General features: G+C 38.8%; 1 protein-coding gene across 3 annotated transcripts in view; it reads right to left on the reverse strand.

The window, feature by feature from the left end:
* LOC131785620 (leucine-rich repeat-containing protein 9) overlaps nt 1–18,095 on the reverse strand; it is a 28,584-nt gene that overhangs the window by 10,172 nt on the left and 317 nt on the right. For 2 of the 3 annotated variants that reach the window (XM_066167082.1, XM_066167080.1), the window contains exons 2-21: nt 16,839–16,907; nt 13,806–14,027; nt 13,082–13,222; nt 12,036–12,099; nt 11,675–11,745; nt 11,007–11,189; nt 10,108–10,263; nt 9,315–9,532; nt 9,048–9,179; nt 8,124–8,178; nt 6,411–6,535; nt 5,484–5,607; nt 4,511–4,637; nt 4,020–4,080; nt 3,261–3,465; nt 2,718–2,863; nt 2,075–2,141; nt 1,866–1,985; nt 1,252–1,311; nt 1,006–1,137 (exon numbers count right to left, since the gene is read on the reverse strand). In XM_066167082.1, the coding sequence (XP_066023179.1) occupies nt 1,006–1,137; nt 1,252–1,311; nt 1,866–1,985; nt 2,075–2,141; nt 2,718–2,863; nt 3,261–3,465; nt 4,020–4,080; nt 4,511–4,637; nt 5,484–5,607; nt 6,411–6,535; nt 8,124–8,178; nt 9,048–9,179; nt 9,315–9,532; nt 10,108–10,263; nt 11,007–11,189; nt 11,675–11,745; nt 12,036–12,099; nt 13,082–13,222; nt 13,806–14,027; nt 16,839–16,907 (2,478 nt within the window). The remainder of the gene's footprint in view (nt 1–1,005; nt 1,138–1,251; nt 1,312–1,865; nt 1,986–2,074; nt 2,142–2,717; nt 2,864–3,260; nt 3,466–4,019; nt 4,081–4,510; nt 4,638–5,483; nt 5,608–6,410; nt 6,536–8,123; nt 8,179–9,047; nt 9,180–9,314; nt 9,533–10,107; nt 10,264–11,006; nt 11,190–11,674; nt 11,746–12,035; nt 12,100–13,081; nt 13,223–13,805; nt 14,028–16,838; nt 16,908–18,095) is intronic. The other variant, XM_066167081.1, reaches the window with a different exon arrangement.

The following is an 18,095-nucleotide window of genomic DNA, read 5'->3' on the forward strand; positions in this document are numbered from 1 at the left end:
ACCGCGCACGTGTATTACACCATCTACACGCGTGTCAACCTTGCGTCATTCGTGGGGCTTACACGTGCTTGCAATGCATGTGACACCAAGCGTAAAGTAGCAAAATGATTTGGGCGTTGTGGTTTACACTTGCAAACTATCGGGGAAACTGGAGAATGCTGGGAATAAAGATGGACCAGAATCCCATACAGGGGGAGAACTAATACCCCTAGTCTTTTTTTGGTTCAGCTTCAGCATTTCAGCTCCTACAGTCACAGCCATTATACCTCTCTGACGTTACCCCATTCGCTAACGTATAAGTATAGGAAATCGTATGAGCGCGAGTGCATTTCGTGATTTATGGGCACGAGTAATGTTTTGAAAGTTCTCAAAATTGCACGAGCCGTAGGCGAGTGCAATTTGAGAACTTTCAAAACATCACGAGTGACCATAAATCACGAAATGCACGAGCAGGTTCATACGATTTTTCATTTATTATATTCTCGATTTTTTTTATAATTTGGTGTTCAAATTTGGCGCTTCCCCGGTGTTTCCATGGCAACTTCTCCGTATTGCACTCTATAACCTCTATTGCACTCTATAACCTATTTATGCATTCATCATTGACCAATCAGAAACGCGATATTTTGTTGAGTATATAATAATAGTCTGTACTCGCACCAAGTGGCTCATGCAGCCAGAGCTTATCCTGGTTTCCATAGCATGGAGCGATTAGGAGTATCACTACTTCCCCCCTCCCCTCCCCCATGGGAAAACAGTCCACCGCAACGTTACCCCCCAGCATTTCATCAAGCTTTCCTAGCAATTCGCTGGCACCTATTTATACTCGTGAATTAGGAGAGGCTCTGTGAGAGGATAGTGTTTTGCCTAAGATCACAACACAATGACCCAGCCAAGTCTCGACCCGGTGTCCAGCGCTCTAACCATCACTCACTAACGTATTCGTGTTGGTAATTTATTCTTTCCCACTTACTAATGTATGCGAATTAATTATCAATGGCTCACTTTTTGCCAAGGATTATTGCGCGTGTCCAGATAAGTAAGAGTGATCACGTGTTTCCTCATGATGCCCAGTTCCTCTCGGGTGTGCGTCAGAAGGTTCCAACTCACATCTAAATGCTTTAGACGATTGCAGCCCTATGAAGACACACAAAAAATTTTGTCAATCGCTTCAAAAAAGTAACGTCGTGATATCAAGCTTGTGCTTCATCCTCTTCCCTACATAATAACACAACATCTGTCTACACAGACCTTCAATCCATCCAAGGTTGTGATTTTGTTAAAACTGACGTCAAGATACTCCAAAAATATCTGCAAAACAAGAACAAGGAATTATTTCTAAGACCTCAACGATGACAACAACACAAAGAAAAGCCATGAAAAATACGGGAAAATGTCCCCTAGCCCCACAACAATCAACTGGTAACAAGTTAGGGTTGAGTGTGGTTGGGTAAGGGGAGGGGTAAGTGCGCAGTTGCTCAGTACTGACGTTGATTCAAAATAAGGTGGGTGGGGGGAAACATTGTACAATTCATAGTATACGACAAAAAGATTTTTAAAAAGACCATTAAAATTCTAATATCAGCATGCAAGCTCTCAATACCGTTCTCTATACATTTCCTGTGGTATCTCAAGGAGAATGTGTCTAACAATCAACTAAAAGAGCTTCTTGAGTTTGCAGTCATTTCCTTTGTTCACATGGCGTTAATATTTGATTTAAGGGTGATACTGTAGAGAAATTAGATACATATCACTTTCCTTACTTGAATAATTTTGTAGCTTCGTCTTTTTTTGAGGTCAAAAAACTTTGCAAGCCCATAGCAAAACTGATATAAAAATTCTGATTGGTTAGATCTTAATCTTACCATGTGACTGACGTCATCCAATCGCGTTAGTTCATTGTAGCTGACTGTCAACCTCTTGAGGGCCGTCATACAATTCACGAGCTGTAAGCGGCTCAGACCGTTGCCATGGAGATTTAAGCACTGGCCGAGAAAGAATGGAAAAGAAATAAGACAAATGAGTCTAAAATGCTATAAAAAGGGAGTTTGAAAAGCAGCGTGACGTCACTTACAACAATATGTTCCAAACACTCCACATTGCACCTTTTAAACAACAGTTCTTCTGTTAGGGCAATAAACCTGAAAACAGAGACGAAAACAGTATACACAATAACAACACATTTAAGGTAAATTTTAAACATTTTTAAATTCAAAACTTCAAAACGTTCCGTTTCTAAAGTTCTTAGTAGATGGCACGAAGTTTAAAAATCGACGGTTAGGTAAGGTAAACTTTATCTAGCCTGAGTGGCCCAGTCAGCTACATATTCTCCCAGAATTTGAACAATACAAAAAGAAAATCGAGGAAGGGGCTCATGCATATAAGATTTGTCAATACTAACGGGACGAGTAACGGAAAAATGGTTTGAATTCGCACTTTAGCCAAGAGAGTTTATAAAATTAAGTCGGATCCACCCTCCCTCCCACTCACGTTCTTTTGTTAGCAAAGCCACGTGACCGGCCGTAACCAGGTTCTTTCCTGAGGGAAGAAGAGAGAAGACCCTGGGAACGAGTTCGAGGTTGGGACAGTCCCTGAAAACTGATAGATCACTGCTACCATTGGTTGTAAGACTACAGTAGACAGAAATATTTTATCTCCTTACCCTCTCTCCCCTTCTCTCCCCACCCTCTCTACCCTACCAAAAGATGCCTAATTACCTTGGTCTTGTAGGAATAACAGGTTCCATGTTCAAAACATTCTCGTCAGGAATGTTTTCTTTCTCCTCCCCAGGCTCCCCGTTCTGTTTATAACTTGGCGTGGTCACATCCCCGTAATAATAAATAAACGAAGATTTGGGTTTCACCTGAGGAAAAAGTGGAATCGATTGACAAAACTAAAGAATGACAATCCTCTTATCCTCTTAGCTGATCCTAATTGATACCTGCCCGAGTCCCTGAGCGACGCGAGCCGGCTAGAGGTCTGCAAGGGGTCTAGCGCTGAGTAGGGCCAGACCCCAAGCAAACCTCTCCCTGACTTGTCTCAAATCTTCCCGCGGGTGGAAAAACGCGCGTTCCGCATACCCCTATAATACGGCTAACAAGTGCCTTCTATCTTTTCCATTACTAAAACCATCGTTCGGAACTTCCAAGGTGTCAGGAAAGATTAGCGATTAGTGGATAATCCTTACCAGAATTATGTCAGGGAATAACAAGTAAAAGATATTTCCTACAGGACAAAAAAACCGAAAATTATTTCCTTGCCTTGGTGATATATTCGAAATCCACCACGTACTCCGGTAATACCATCTCGTGATCAAACACGAACCACGCGCACTGCCGCGCGCTGCACTCGCAACTCGTGTCCATAACTTGTCTCTTTATTGTCGATCCAGGTCTGCTCGGACAGTTCTCGTGTTTTCGCGCTCGAAATACTGAGTCTGCTCCGCGATATGTTGCTCTAGTGATCCTTGACAAAAACAGAAACGCTCATCAATTTAGTTATAAAAGGAACATTTATGCCACTTGGAGGCCTTCGACTTTGCAGATATTCGCATCATAGACGAGACAAACTTCGCCCAATACTTGCTTCCGTGAATTCGCAAGGTCAAGTGAGTGAATCGCGTGTTCTGATTGGTTACCTTTGAGGACAATCGGGCCCCCGAGTATCGGGATGTTTCGCTAGGACCCTCAAAAAACCCACATCTAGGATCTTCTTGACAGCAGTTTTAATAACAGAAGGCTCAAAATATAGCCACTCTACTTCTGAATACAGTTGACAAAAAAAAGAAAAATGTCTTGGTAACAAAAACACTTCATATCGCGCTACCAAGCAAGTTTATCGAACTTGTTCAGGTCGCACTTCGTCAACATACAGCCATCTTGTTTGGGGCGAGCTTGGTTCGCAGATATATATTAGCTAAGTCGACAATTAGGAGTTTCGGTGTTCAATTCTGCCTTGGCTTTTAAGCGACGACACTGCCTTAAAACATACAGTTCTTACAATACAAATTTCTGACATACTTGTTTTCGTTTTTTGCCGGAACGACTTTTCCGACAAACACTTTAGCTACAATCAGCTGACCTAAAAACAAAGAAGAGGAAAAACAGATAACAGAAAGAAAATAGCTCAGCACACAACATGGATCTTAAAACTTTTTCGCACTAACGATCAGAAAAAAAAAATGTGGTGAACCGAGTTGAGCTCAGCAATACAAAGATAATTGCTAAACCTCTACACCTCAACATCAGTATGCATATTCTCCATACTATTCTCTATACATTTTCTAAGGTGCTGACAAGGAGAATTTGTTTCCTCCGGTGCTCAAGGAAAATGAACACCGTCGTGCACGAAAAAAAAAAAACGCAAACTTGTGATTGTAGATAGTCTTCTTCAATCTTTCATTCGCTAGTTCAGAGCACTCTAAACACCACGAGTATGGGTATGTAATGTTTCTTGAACTGTCTTTTATATGCGCTGTGTAATATTTACTGATCTCTCTTCATATTCTCACCGTGTCTAAACGGACACTGGTCAGTACTTCCTCTTTCCCTAGCCCGTTTCCTGAGAAAATCCACTCTTGATCTGTCACAGACACTAACACTGTTGGCCAGTGGGACTCCACCCTCTTCATTTAAGCTCTGTAAAAAGAAAGAAGGCAAACTTATCACACAAAATTGGCACTATGGCCAACCACCAACCAGTTTTGCTGACGAGAAATTCAAAGGACTGATTGCAAAGACAATCAAACTTTAAGTGAACACTACAAAAGCCAGTCATGAAACAAATCCTCTACCAGCGTATTTCAATGGAGTGTTGTGCATCCAAAATCAAAGTTATCTTTACAGCCAATAAGGGAAAGGAAAATATCACAAACAGCCAATGAGAATTTAAAGTAAAAACGCGCGGGAAAACGCGGGTGACCAGGACGCGTTTGGCTTTGGTTTTGCATTTACGAAAATGGCGCGAGTTTTCTGGACCAATCATACCGCGAAGAAACGCGAAACCAAGGAATTCCGGATTGCTTTCGACAATTTGTTGAAAATAGCTCTAAAAAATAAGTTGGAACAATGAGTATTGCTTTCCTTTTCGCTGTAAATGGTGATGAAAACTCGCGTCATTTGTATTCCAGCTCTTCACCCTTTAACTCCCATGAGTGACCAAGACAGAATTTCTCCTTACAATATCAATAAAATATCAAGCAGTCAAGTGATGAGAATAAAGAAAAATATCAATCAGGGGATTATGAGTTGATCCCATAACAAATTCTCCACACTAACATTACAAGAACTGTATGGCAGACAGTAAGGAGAATTCCTAATGAGATCTTGGGAGTTAAGGAATTAAAGCCGTTTCTCATTGGCTCTTTACGACACTTCCCTTTGTTCTGATTGACCAATTCACATAACCTAAGATTTGGTTTTAAGTGAAAAAACAAACTACAAAACAAAAAATTTTGTAATAAAAAGAAAACGCTCTGAGCGTACCTCATAAACTTGTGCCGGCCGGAAGCCCTCCTCCAGTACTCTTATCGGTTCACCATTTCCGTTCAGCTGAGCAGGATTCCACATAAAGAAGAGATATTCTAGAAGCCTTTTGTATGATCTTCCCCTAGTTGAAGACATCAGAAATTTATTGAGATTCCTTTAGATCTTTCAATGTTCAACAAATGTGAAAATGTATATGTTGTTTGCCGGATGGGAGGTCCGTATAGTGAAAAACTGTGGCACAGGTTTTGAAAACTGCGCCCGAGCCCGCACTCCTCAAGTTTGGGGTCACAGTTATTCGCTTTTCGAACCGACCTTCGGCAGGTAAAAGAAAATAGCTAATCTGTCTTTTCAACTTTCTTTATCGTCTTTTAAATGAATTGTTCGTGTTTGCCAATGTTTCCAATGTTCGTGTTTTCGTCCGTATCTTCAGGATACTAAAAATGTATTATTACTACGCCACGACAGGCTGTGTAACTCCATGAGGTAGCAAGTTTGGCGTTTAGAAGCTTAAATTTGAATACAGGCAATAGACTGTGGGCAAGTCCTTATCAATAGCGCTTCGGGATGAGCGTTTCCTCGCCCACGAGAAAGTGTGAGGCCTCGCGAGCCAACGAGAGCTCTGCAAGGGGTCTGGCGCTGATTATTAGTGCCAGACCCCCGGAAACCTCTCCCAGACTCGTCTCAAACCTTTCCACGGGCGGAGAAACGTGCGTTCTGGAGCGTTATTGATGAGAGCCTGCTTGTATCAAGTTTTGTAACCACATGTTCAAAAACTCACGAAAGCGTTACCGTGACCGCGGGAAAGATACACGAATCCAGCCTGCACTAAAACAAATCAGATTGTGGCATTTGATACCATACACTCTTAGGAAAAGAAAAAAACAAAAAAAAAACTTATCTCCTCAAGTGTTCATTTGTACATACTGGGTTAGCTCCGAAATATCATCCCGGTCCAATATCAGATCAAGTTTATCATCAAATCTCGTTCTTAAGATTCTGTTATGGATTCTCGTAATCCTGTGAACCTTGATACCAGAAATTCCCAAACCCTGAAATTTAACAAGAACTCAAGTGAGTTTTTTTTTTTAACAATTTAAGTGTCGAAAGTAATCACAAATTCCTTCGGTTCTGCTATACTTTGCCATGTGATTGGTCCAGAAAACTCGCGCCATTTTCTCCACCAATCAGATCCAAGAGGGTTCTCCTTATCAGGCGGTAACCGGTAAAATTTACCTCTTATAAGAGCACTTATTAAAGCCTGCAAACGCTCAGAACCCTTTAAAAATACGCACTTATGGTGAACTAATCTGGTAAGAAAGTGAAATAACAAGCCAACAGTGTGTACTACAATAGATCTACGTGTGCTTTAGTTAGCTAACACTGACTGGTACCTTTCGAATTTCGAAGCAAGGGTGATTTTTCGCGGACTTTCTGCTAAATCTCATGACATTTGTCAGTTCTCTGCACGAGCAAATATGGTGTCGTTTAGTTGTTCAGTTGTTCAGTTTCCAAGCTGAAACGGCAGCAAACAATGCTGTCGTTTCTGTCCAGTAACAAGAGGTCACGAAGAGTGGCTGGTAAGCTTTACAAGAATTTTATTGGTAAACAAAACAAAGGTTATGTACTAGCGATGGAAAAGCAGCCAATTGCCAGAAATAACCGCCTTGACAGCTCTACAATTGCCGACTGCATAAAGAACACGTGGGGACAAAGCTACTCTTCATCGTGAAATTCTACTTGAAATGTGTTTCAGAAAACGGTTTGAAAGAAGCCTTGAAAATAAAATCTCTCGACAGCGTAAAAGTTCTGAATTTGAGACGATTAGAGCACGAATTCAGCTATTCGATGTGATTCGATTTCATAGCGATGCGATTCGTAGCTGACACCGCTGATTTTCCAGCGATATGCCATGTAAGTGACGCCAAAGATATCACCCGAAATCGAAGGGAGACAAGTTTACATTATAAGCAGTTTCGTTCACATTATAAGCAGTATTGTTCACATTATGAATTTTTCGATGGAGAGTTTTTGATAGGCGCGATGTACTGTATACTTTAGGAAAGTAAGGAACAAAGTTGATAATGACCAACCGTCTGCAGCTGCAAATGTGCTTTACTGGTTTGAAAAGGTCCCTTACCTATTGTGCTGAAAACTAGGGAGAACACTGTCCAAAACTAAAGCCAATTGCGACTCGGTAACCCGTGTATTCCCGCGCTTCAGGCAGTTCGTTTGTTTTTACTTTGGGCTTTTTCCGATTGGCTGTAGGGCTAGCTTTGGTTTTGCCTTTACAACACTCCATCGAAATGCGTTCTATTGTCATCTAATACATTAGAAAGGGAACGTGCATTTGCTTGAATTGCCAGGGCAATGACGCCAGTTTTAGAATAAAGCTTACTTATAAAGCCTTTTGTTTTGCTTTTGTTCGGCTTTTGCTATGTGTTCAATCTGCTTTCGCACTTGTACTCTTTTTTTCCCCCCACCCTCACCCCCCCCCCCACATAAATCCCAAGTTCCCCACACCGGTGGACTGTGGCTTGGTTTCCATGGTGACTTCCTTATTGTTGAGAGATTGTTCCCTTCCTCTTGACGAAGCGTTTAATTACACGATATTTATAATAAATAAGTGTCAATTCTTACCAAGTAGTCTCCAACACAGAACCTTGAAAAAATCAGATCATGACAGGACTTGTACCTAAAAACAAACAGACTTGATGTCACTGATGCTGCAGTAATCACCCGGGCCCCAGTTGCTTAAAATGCAGAGAAAGCCATTCAACTGATAAATCCCTATGCAGCGGATAAGTGTTGACAAAACGTACTGCATTATCCACTGAAAATACATTTATCCAGTGTAAAGCTTGTGTAGTTGTTTATAACTCGTGTGAGAAAACTTGGTTCCAACAGCTTAAAAGCACAAAATAAGTGCGCATACTCGGCAGATATGGCGCGTCCGGAAAGCGTTTTGAGACTCCAGCGTGAATTAATTTCGTCGAGGAACGAACAGAACATTGTTTTACACTTTTTTAATGAGGACCAAGTAAACATATTAGTTTTTATGAAAGGACTGAAGGTTAAATAACAACCTTTTAATTAAACTTCATCGCAAGCAGTTTTAAATTTGTCCAGACAGCTAAAGCGGTGGCAGTCGCTACCAGTCGCTACCGTTACGGATGCAATACTTCAGTTCCTAAATTCACACCTGCAACCCAAATTTTTTTTGTTGTGTAAGACATGTGACGGAGGAGTTGCCACAGAAACTTTCCTGAAAAGAGTAACCTTATCTGTTTTGGTTGGGCTTATTCCCGCCTAATAAAAACAAACAATGCAAACTTTAAACATGCCGCCAATTTGTCTCGAGTGTTACTATGGAAATATTTTCGTTCCCATTGCTTTACGCGCATAAAACCTCTCGCGCGTTGCAAGCGAACGCATTCATTTTGCCCCTGTGTCCCAAGTCATTACAACGTTCGCACAAGCACAGACGTTTGAGCGCTGTGTTGGCCATTCCTGGGTCCTTCGTTAATTGTTATTCATGATTTATATAGTTCAATAATTTTGTACCACGGATCTGTTTGTTTGCCGTCTTCAAAGCGCACATTTCCTCCAGTCTCCAACTCCAACAACAGCCGCTGAACTGTCATCTCGGAGACATTCTTGACTTGTTCACAACTCTCCTGATGACACTGATTAATTCTGAAAATAAAAAAGGGCCGAGCTCTGTAAACTCTTCTCACTAATTTATAGGGAATCGTAGGCAACTAGTTTGGAGAAATATGATTTAGATCGAGGAGCACACAAAAGAACCGAACATTTTTACAGAGTTCTTACTCTTCACGCTGTCTCTGTAGTTTCGAAATTCTTTTCAGCAGTGCTTCCTTCTTCTTTTGCAGCTTCTGTGAGAACATCATTGTATCAGTCGCTAGGGTCTCTTTCTCTTCCAAGTTTTCTTTCTTCCCCTCGTCCCCTGCAACAGGACTTATGGGATTTTTGTTTTCTTTAAAAGATGATGATAATCCCTCTCTTTGTTCCTCAACCTCTCTCTCTATCTGTAAGGAAAAAAATTGGGAAATAACGATCCTTAAAACAATCTGTCGCCCTCTAAAGATGAATGTGATAGCGTATCACAACGGCCAATCAGAAGGAAAATACCCTAAAGAGCCAATGAGAACTCAAAGTAAAAAGCAAACTGCCAAAAGCGCGGGAAAACGCGGGCGACCAAGTCGTAAATGGTTTTAGTTTTGCATCTGATTGGTTGAGAGCGTGGCACGAGTTTTCTGGACCAATCACAGAGCGAAGTAAATCAAAAACAAAGTAATCATGGATTACTTTCGAAACTCAATAGTCCATTTTACAGTTGCGTGCTTGGTTGCCAAGCCTTTGAACAGGAGTGAGGCTAAGGTTGACCTTGTTATGATACAAACCTTGCTGCTTTTCAAATGCAAATTTACTTTGTTATCATGCTAACTAGATACTGGTCTCTATCACAACAAAGTCACCCTCAGCCTCACTTTAAATCAAAGGCTTGGCAACTAAATACACAACTGTAAAATGGCCTCTTGCACATTCCTATAAAAATATGACAATATTTTTACGAATTTCTTATTTATCGCTGTAAACATACATCTTTGACGGCTGAAAAGAGTTTAAGCATTCGGTTCCTGGGTTCAGCTTGAAGATTTGCTCTCTCAGTCTCCAGTCTGAAAAGCAAGTCAGCCTTGTTTCTCTGCATCGTCTTCACGCGCATGTTGTAATACATCTTCTTCTTAACCACTGTGGTCTAAAAGAAGAGAGAATTTAAGAGCTGAAAGCTGCCTGTTGGGCCTTAACATAATATGCATGTAAATAATGTTGTCATAAAGCTGAAATTTTTTTCCTTAAACAGCGAATGCTGTCACTGCAAAATATTCAAAATAGAATTCCAGGGCTTTCCAGGTTTTCCAGGACCCTGTATGTAAGATCTAGGCGCTTGCCAATTATTTCCGTGTAATTTGTAATTACCTATTCAGCTCTTAACTTTTTCATACTTTAGCTCTAAATATTTTCCTAATTTTTTCTTGGTAAGTTTGTCAGCGTTTTTCTTCGTCAGTTACACCATTTTGCTCGTTTCTCATACCACACGCTATTTCGCAGTCCTCTTGTATTTAAAGCCAGTTACTTTTACGCTTAATCGTTTTTTAAGTCAGTTCACCTAAAGTCGCGCTTCGCACAGTTCTCTATTTTGCAGTTACATAGTAAGCGTCATCAATCCAAGTATTTTTTCCGTTTCGCTTTGTCTGAATTCATTTTTTGTTTGTAGTTTGTTTATCTTCATTACTTAACTGACCTCTGACGTATATTTTTAGTTTCAACCTACTACTACCGTAGCTCTCAAAAATAAAAGTATTTCGAGTTAGAAAGATAACGCTTTTGTTGTTACACTGTGTATTGGTAGAACTTGACAACTTAACAGTTGTGAAGATCATAGAACTGCTTGGGTTAGTTTCGTGGATAAAGTCAAACCAGTTCTCTTGGTTCACATACCTCGGCCAGTTCCTTCAGTGTTTTATCGTCCACATTGTAGGAGTCCACTCTTTTCAGGTTTGGCAGGTGAAACAAGAGATGTGTTGAGTAGTTGCACAGCAAAGCCACTGGGTTTGGCCCGTACACAGGGTCTTTTAAACTTAGAGACTCCAAACATGGCAGCTGTGACAAGTTTGTAAGATCCTACAACATGTAATGCAACAAAAAACTTCAGTTGCTTCTGCCGCATCTTCAGAGCTTCCTACCCATTGCACATACACATAAAGGCTTTTATTCCCTGCGCCAGCAATTGATCGACCCAGTTTTTTTGACTCCCATCTGATAATACAGAGTTGTCATTAGAAAATGTATTAGATGTTTGATCTGAACTGAGTAAGCAGCTGAATTGATTTATGCTTGTGCAGCTGGTATTGCATTTTTCAAAGGAACAGACCCTACTAAGTAGGGCCAAGGGCATGTTACAGAAATAAAATAAAATTCTAACTATGTGAGTTTTGAGAATTTGGTATTGGATCAATTAATAATCCTGTAACTGATATTTCTCTTTATTCTCATTGATTGTCTGCCTGATCTTGTATTGATATTGTAAAGAGAAATTCTGTCTTGATCACTGAACAGAATTAAAGGGTTGAAGAACGCAACAAATTTTTACCCTCAGGCACACCTACCTTTAAGGATGCAATGCAATTTGCTGACAAATTTAAAGTTTTTAGATTTAAGTTTCCATTGAGAGAATTCCCTGTGGGTAAAGAAAAGAATGTTATTCATGCAATTTACTGTACATAAAAAGCGAAATGTTATTCATGCAATTTACTGTACATGAAAAGCGAAATGTTATTCATGCAATTTACTGTACATGAAAAGCGAATGTTATTCATGCGATTTACTGTACATGAAAAGCGAAATGTTATTCATGCGATTTACTGTACATGAAAAGCGTAATTCCTCATCATGAATAAGAAGGCATGGAGGTCAAAACTAGAAAATGATTGATTTGTGCAGAAACATTAAATTTCAATTACTGCTCACCAATTTCTGTAATCTTATTTCCTGCCAAGTTCAGATCAAGGAGATAAAGAAGCTTCTCTAAGCCCTAAACAAAAAAACACAGTTACTTCTTATTTTCTTTGAGGCATCACAGCAGGTCAGAATCTTAAATCCTTGAATCTGATTGGCTAAACCTTGGTCCGCAAGAGCAAACCAGAAGAAATGAATGAATGAATGTGTATTTATATACCGCACATATCACATACTGTCTCAAGGCAGTTTACAATTCTAATTGAGTGAGATCGAACGTCAGCTTGTAAAGGCGCCTCTGGCTGCCACTATCAGTCCATATTTGATCTCACTCACCCACCCAGCCCATGCATGAAATGTACAATGAAACAACAGATAGACCACCACACCGGGAACTACGCCCCCTACTCTTTTCGACAAGTGTGTGGGTTCTTTAACGTCCCCTGCTGACCATGTAACACTGAAGATGCAGGAGACGGGGCCTACGGTTTATTATCCGAGAAGACTTGAATGTCTAACCATTTGCTGGTACAATTACAAAGGCAGCACATTCTCCTCAGTTATTTTAAGACCCTGAGTGTTGGTCCGGTCTGGGGCTCGAACCCTCGACCTCCCGCACAACAGACTGGCGCTCTACCAATTGAGCTAATCAGGTGGCGGTTAATAAGTTATCCACTAGCCTAGGTCAGTCTGTTTGGGATAAAACTGATGCCTTGGTCTTGAGTACAGCCCTCTGCAATTGACCTTGGGCTTTACTTAAGACCTGAGGACCAGTTATTTCACATAATTTTTTATGGACTCCCTCCACTGGTATATAGCATATATTTACTGAAAGAGAACTGACCAATACATGCACATCAGTCAGACTTATAATAGAGACAGAGACTGTAAAATAACTATATGCTATGCTGTAAAGAAAAAAACTGTTAATTTGAGTTTGTATTGTATATGGAAGAAAGAAAAAATTCTGAGCTCGAACACAACTCAAAAGCGAGACTATACGTGCATTGCCTCTTTTCATGTGTCCCTCAGATAACAGAACTCCCTTAAATTCATACCTCAATTGCAATGATATTGTTGTTGTTCAACCATAAAACATTCAGCTGTTCCAGGTGAGAAATATTCTCAATCTTTGTAATCTTGTTGTCATATAAGAACAGCTTTTTCAACTTCTTACAGCCATCAAGGCCAGAGATAGCCTGGAAAGTAGAAATTCATAGTAATCATAACAGTATCATAATTATAATTTCCTAACTTGTGATTAGTGAGTTAACTGCTTTCTTTTTCACAAGTCATTCTGCACAGTTGTAATTGGACAGTGTAATCTGACAGTTGCTGTAATTGGACAGTTGACTGTAATCAGAGAGTTGGCTGTAATTGGACAGTTGGCTGTTGAAGCAACCAATCACTCTAAGTCAACTCAGCTAAATCTGCCAATCACAAAATTTCTCACAATAACCATACCAACAACCACTTAACCTAAAAAAAAAGTTGGGGAATTTCTAAAATGGAGGAATTTTAACTTTAGACATTGTGTCTACCGAAGATGTTTGTCCTAAATGTACCTTCCTCTCAATGTGTGACTTTATAGCTCAGTTGGTGGTTTCTGGCAGGCACAAGTTTGAATCCTGCCAATTTGAAATTTTAATAATTTGCTTTAGGATTTTCCAATCTTAGACCTCGCAAATTTTGGCAATTTCATGTTTTTTTCTTTTTAATAGAGGCATGGTTTGCTTAAGTTCCCCATTAATATTTGAGAATTCAACCTTGACTTGTACTTACAGTTATCTTGCTTTCAGACACACATAACTCTGTAAGGTTTGGCAAACACTCCAGATTCTCCAGTGTTGTAATCTGTTGTCCCATCAGAGTTAAATTTTGAAGATCTGGGAAGTTCTCCATACCAATAATCTTGGGAAATCCAGAGAAGAACATCTCCAGGCTAGCAACATTCTTTCCTGCTCCTTTCTGAAGCTTTTCAAATTTGATCCCATTTACTGTGCACTATATGAAAAAAAAGAGAATTGCTTATTAACCAATTCACTCCCAGCAGTGACCAACACATACTTTCTCCTAACAACACCAGTACAATTTCATGCAGACAAGTAATGAGAATATAGAAAAATATCCTTTTGGAGATAACCAAATGTTCGATCCAAGAATTAATTCTTAGAACTAAAACTATGAGCAGTGTGTGGCAGAAAGTAAGGAGAGAGAGAGATCTTGGGATTGAAAGGGTTAAGAAAAAGCTTACTTCAAATCAAGGTTTGATAGAGATTCTACTTTGTGTTGTGAAAGTGCCAAATGACACCCTTCAGCATGAGGGAAAGCTGAGTAATCTGCATCATACTCCAAGCTACATTTTACAGCACAATATAGCAGAAATAGGAAATGTAAATGAAGGTGATCTTCATTACTAAAAAGTAGTAGTGAAAATAAGGCCTGAAAAAAATTCAGGACTGTACAGGATGTGAACCCATGACCTGTGCAACACATGTGCAGTGAATTTTCTTCAGGCCTTATTTCCACTATTACCTAAGTAGCATTTATAACTGCAAAGATTGCTTTCATATTCATTTCTTCAGTGCAGTTCAAATAATTCTACGATTTTAATATATTTACAGTCAGAAATAGGAAAGTAGTAATAATGATGACAATAATTATGATATTTAATGAGGGAACCTAACTTGCCGAGGCATTTTTCAGTGGGACCCTCCATGACTAATTAATTGCCTGGTTGGTTATAAAAAACAAATATGAATAAAAAGTAACATATATTCCTGATACATAAAGAGAGTGAAAATGTTTTGTGAAATGAAAATGAATTGAATATCAAAGTAGAAATTACTTAAAATTAGTTAAACCCATTTAAAAAAGTTTTTAGTTTTTCTTTAAAAATGGATAAAAACTTTGTTCCTTTCAAATCAATCAGAGGGCTTTTCCACTCTTTCACAGCTTGGTCAGCAAAATTATTTGAAAGAAACATCTTTACTGAATATTAGAAATTCTCCACATACCATGTAACATAAGTTTGCCCATTGCTGTGCTGTTATAATTTTTGAACACATGGACATACTGGTATCTTGTTTTGTGAAATGAAGTTTTGAAATATTTTGAAATAACATACACCTCAATGCAGCATAGTATCAATACTACCAAAAATAGATTTAAAAAGATTGGTTCCACTCTGTAAGCAATAATTTTAATCATTGTTCTGAGAAACAATACATCCTGAAGACAAGACAAAACATTTGCACCACAGAAAAAAGGTTTTTGGTACATTTACAGAAATGAAGAATAAAACTACAAAGAAGTTCAAGATAACTCACCAAAAAAACAATTATTTCAAAATGTTATTCTTAAACAAAAGCTTTTTCTAAGGTGGTTTGCATGATCAAAATAGAATGCTTTTGTTCTTTAATTATTACCCTAAAACATGTCCAATGAGTGGATATTTAGTTGTATATCATGCTGACAATAATATCAGCAAGAAATTAACCATTCACTTATCTCACCACAATTAAACGTATTTTTGAATGTATGATCTGTGCTTCATTGTGAGACTTTCAAACAAAGGACAGTAACATGGAACTGAGTGAAAAACCAAGTGCAGTAATTATATGCAGATAAAATGATTTGATGAAACTGTCATCATGATGTTTCCACAGTTCTCCTCTCCAGGTTTACATCTTGTAATAATCCCTTACTACTGCCTAAAATTGCTTGAAATTCTTGAAAAATCAACACTCAGTTGGTTTGAAATGTTTTTTTATCTGTCATTCTCAAAGTAAGGGAGAACAGTGTGTTTCATATTCATAGTGGAATCAAAACATTGAACAAAGGGAAATTTAAATTAAGCTACTGTTCTAAGGAGTAGAGTTTACAATTATGTATTTTGTATTGATAATTTACTTATAACAGAAACAATACAATGCATTAACCATTTAACTCCCAGATCAAATTTGTCATTCTCCTTACTGTCAACCATACGATTCTTATAATTTTAGGTCAGAGAATTAAGTATTGGATCAACTTATTATCCCCAAATTGATATTTTTCTTCATTCTCATCACTTGTCTGGTTGGTACTGTAATGATATTGTAAGGAGAAACTCTGTCTTGGTCACTTATGGGAGTTAAAGTGTTAAACAGAGATACAAAATAGTTTTCCTCTAAGTATACTTACTGCCACAATCAAGTCTTTACTCAAGAGAAATTAGAAGCTAATTACTCTTAGGAGTCAAAGGATAAAAGAAAGATGTTATTCATTGATCACAATGGGGAAAAGGAAAAAGCAAAGTCTCCTATGACAAAAAACCTCAGAGTTTTAGATTTTGTTTCACAATGTTCTACCTCTGAGCTATAGAGACCCTCCTGGTGAACTAGACTACTACCATGTTCAAATGATGTGACAGGTGTTCTACAGCAATGTTGACAGTGTCATGTGGCAATATACAAATTACAAATTTCTCTATGAGTTCTATAATTGTCAACCAATGAATAATATCTTGCCTTCTCAATAACAGAGCTCACAATTTACCACCTCTGTGAGAGTCTATTACCTAATTACCCCTTACAATACCACCCAGAAATCACAAATGAAGGCCACAAGAATAAAGGAAATGATTTCCAAGTAAAGAAAGTCTTGATTGTTCAACAAATTCTCCTAATTAGCTAAATCAAAAAAATGTATGAAAAACAGTATAGAGAATATGCTCACTGATATTGGGGTGTAAAGGTTTATTTCATTTTTGGGTCTAGTTTTATTTGTGCATAGCATGAGTGCAGTGATGCTAAACAAAATCAAATCAGTTACCAGTTCATGAAGTTGACTTTTGTTTTTGGTCTTTTTTGCTCCTTTACTGCTTGCCTGAATTGCTTGTTTCTTTCCCAAAGAACAAAACAAAACAAAAAATACCCAATCACATAAGCAAAAAAATATGCAGAGCAAACAACATCTCATCATTTTCTTGCCTGTGAGCAAGCCCTTATTAATAGTGCTGCAGGAAGCATGTTTTTCCTGCCCAAACGAAGATTTGAGAGGAGTGGGGGAGATGCTCATCAGGGGTCTGGCACTAATTGCTAGACCTCTAGCGGACCCCTCCTCTCTTCTAAAAGGACCTTCCCATTTCACCCCTCTCAACCTCCTTTTGGTGACTGATACTGCTAGATAAATGCACCTACCAATGGTTTGCCCCAGGATTGGGGTGGGAGGGGGGGACAAGCTACCTGCAGGAAATTGATTGGGAGGGTCCTCCTTAGATGGGGATTTTGACATTTACCCACTGATTTCAGGTCAAGAGTTTGACCTACCTGCCATGTTAGGAGTCCAGCAGGTGATTTTGAAAACCTGAAAATGTCATATTCCCCTGGGTTGGCAAATCTCAATGCAAAGCTGGTAAATCTCAATAACAAACTGATCACCTCCCTGATTAAGAAAGCTTGTATTACTGATAGTACATAAATTTTTTCCATGCCGCATTTTAGATGATTGAGACAAACTACTTGGCTAGCTAGCACATCTAAATGAAAAACTGTTCACCTTATTTAATTATGACAGCTTGAATTATTATTAATTAGTACATAAATTATAAGAATTTTTCGGTGTTGCATGTCAGGTTATCAAAACGAAACGAATCATGTGGCCAGCTGACAATTTTCAATGACAAACTGATCATCTTCTTTAATCGTGACAGCTCGTATTACTATTAGTGCATAAATTAGAATATTTTTTCTAAGTTACATTTCTATGTGATCCATTATTTAAGTGCATTTACTCTTTGCTTAATTGCTTAAATGAGCTTGAAAATAGTAAAATGTCAGGTGCAAAATCTGATTTAATAGATCAGTGCAATCGATACCTTGGAACAGCAGGAAAATAGAGCAAAGGAAGGTTTAAAAAGGAAACATCTGGATATATTATTGTGATTATAATAGGTCAGGGCTCAGTTGTGTGGAACAAGATGTTTAAAGATTGATGCAGAGCTATCCGCAGATTCGTAAACAACTGTTGTTTGCGATGTTTATTAATCTATATCGATCAAAACAACACAAAGCATCACTCAAGAAAAAC

This window comes from Pocillopora verrucosa, chromosome 5 (genome assembly GCF_036669915.1).
Source record: "Pocillopora verrucosa isolate sample1 chromosome 5, ASM3666991v2, whole genome shotgun sequence".
NCBI lineage: Eukaryota > Metazoa > Cnidaria > Anthozoa > Scleractinia > Pocilloporidae > Pocillopora > Pocillopora verrucosa.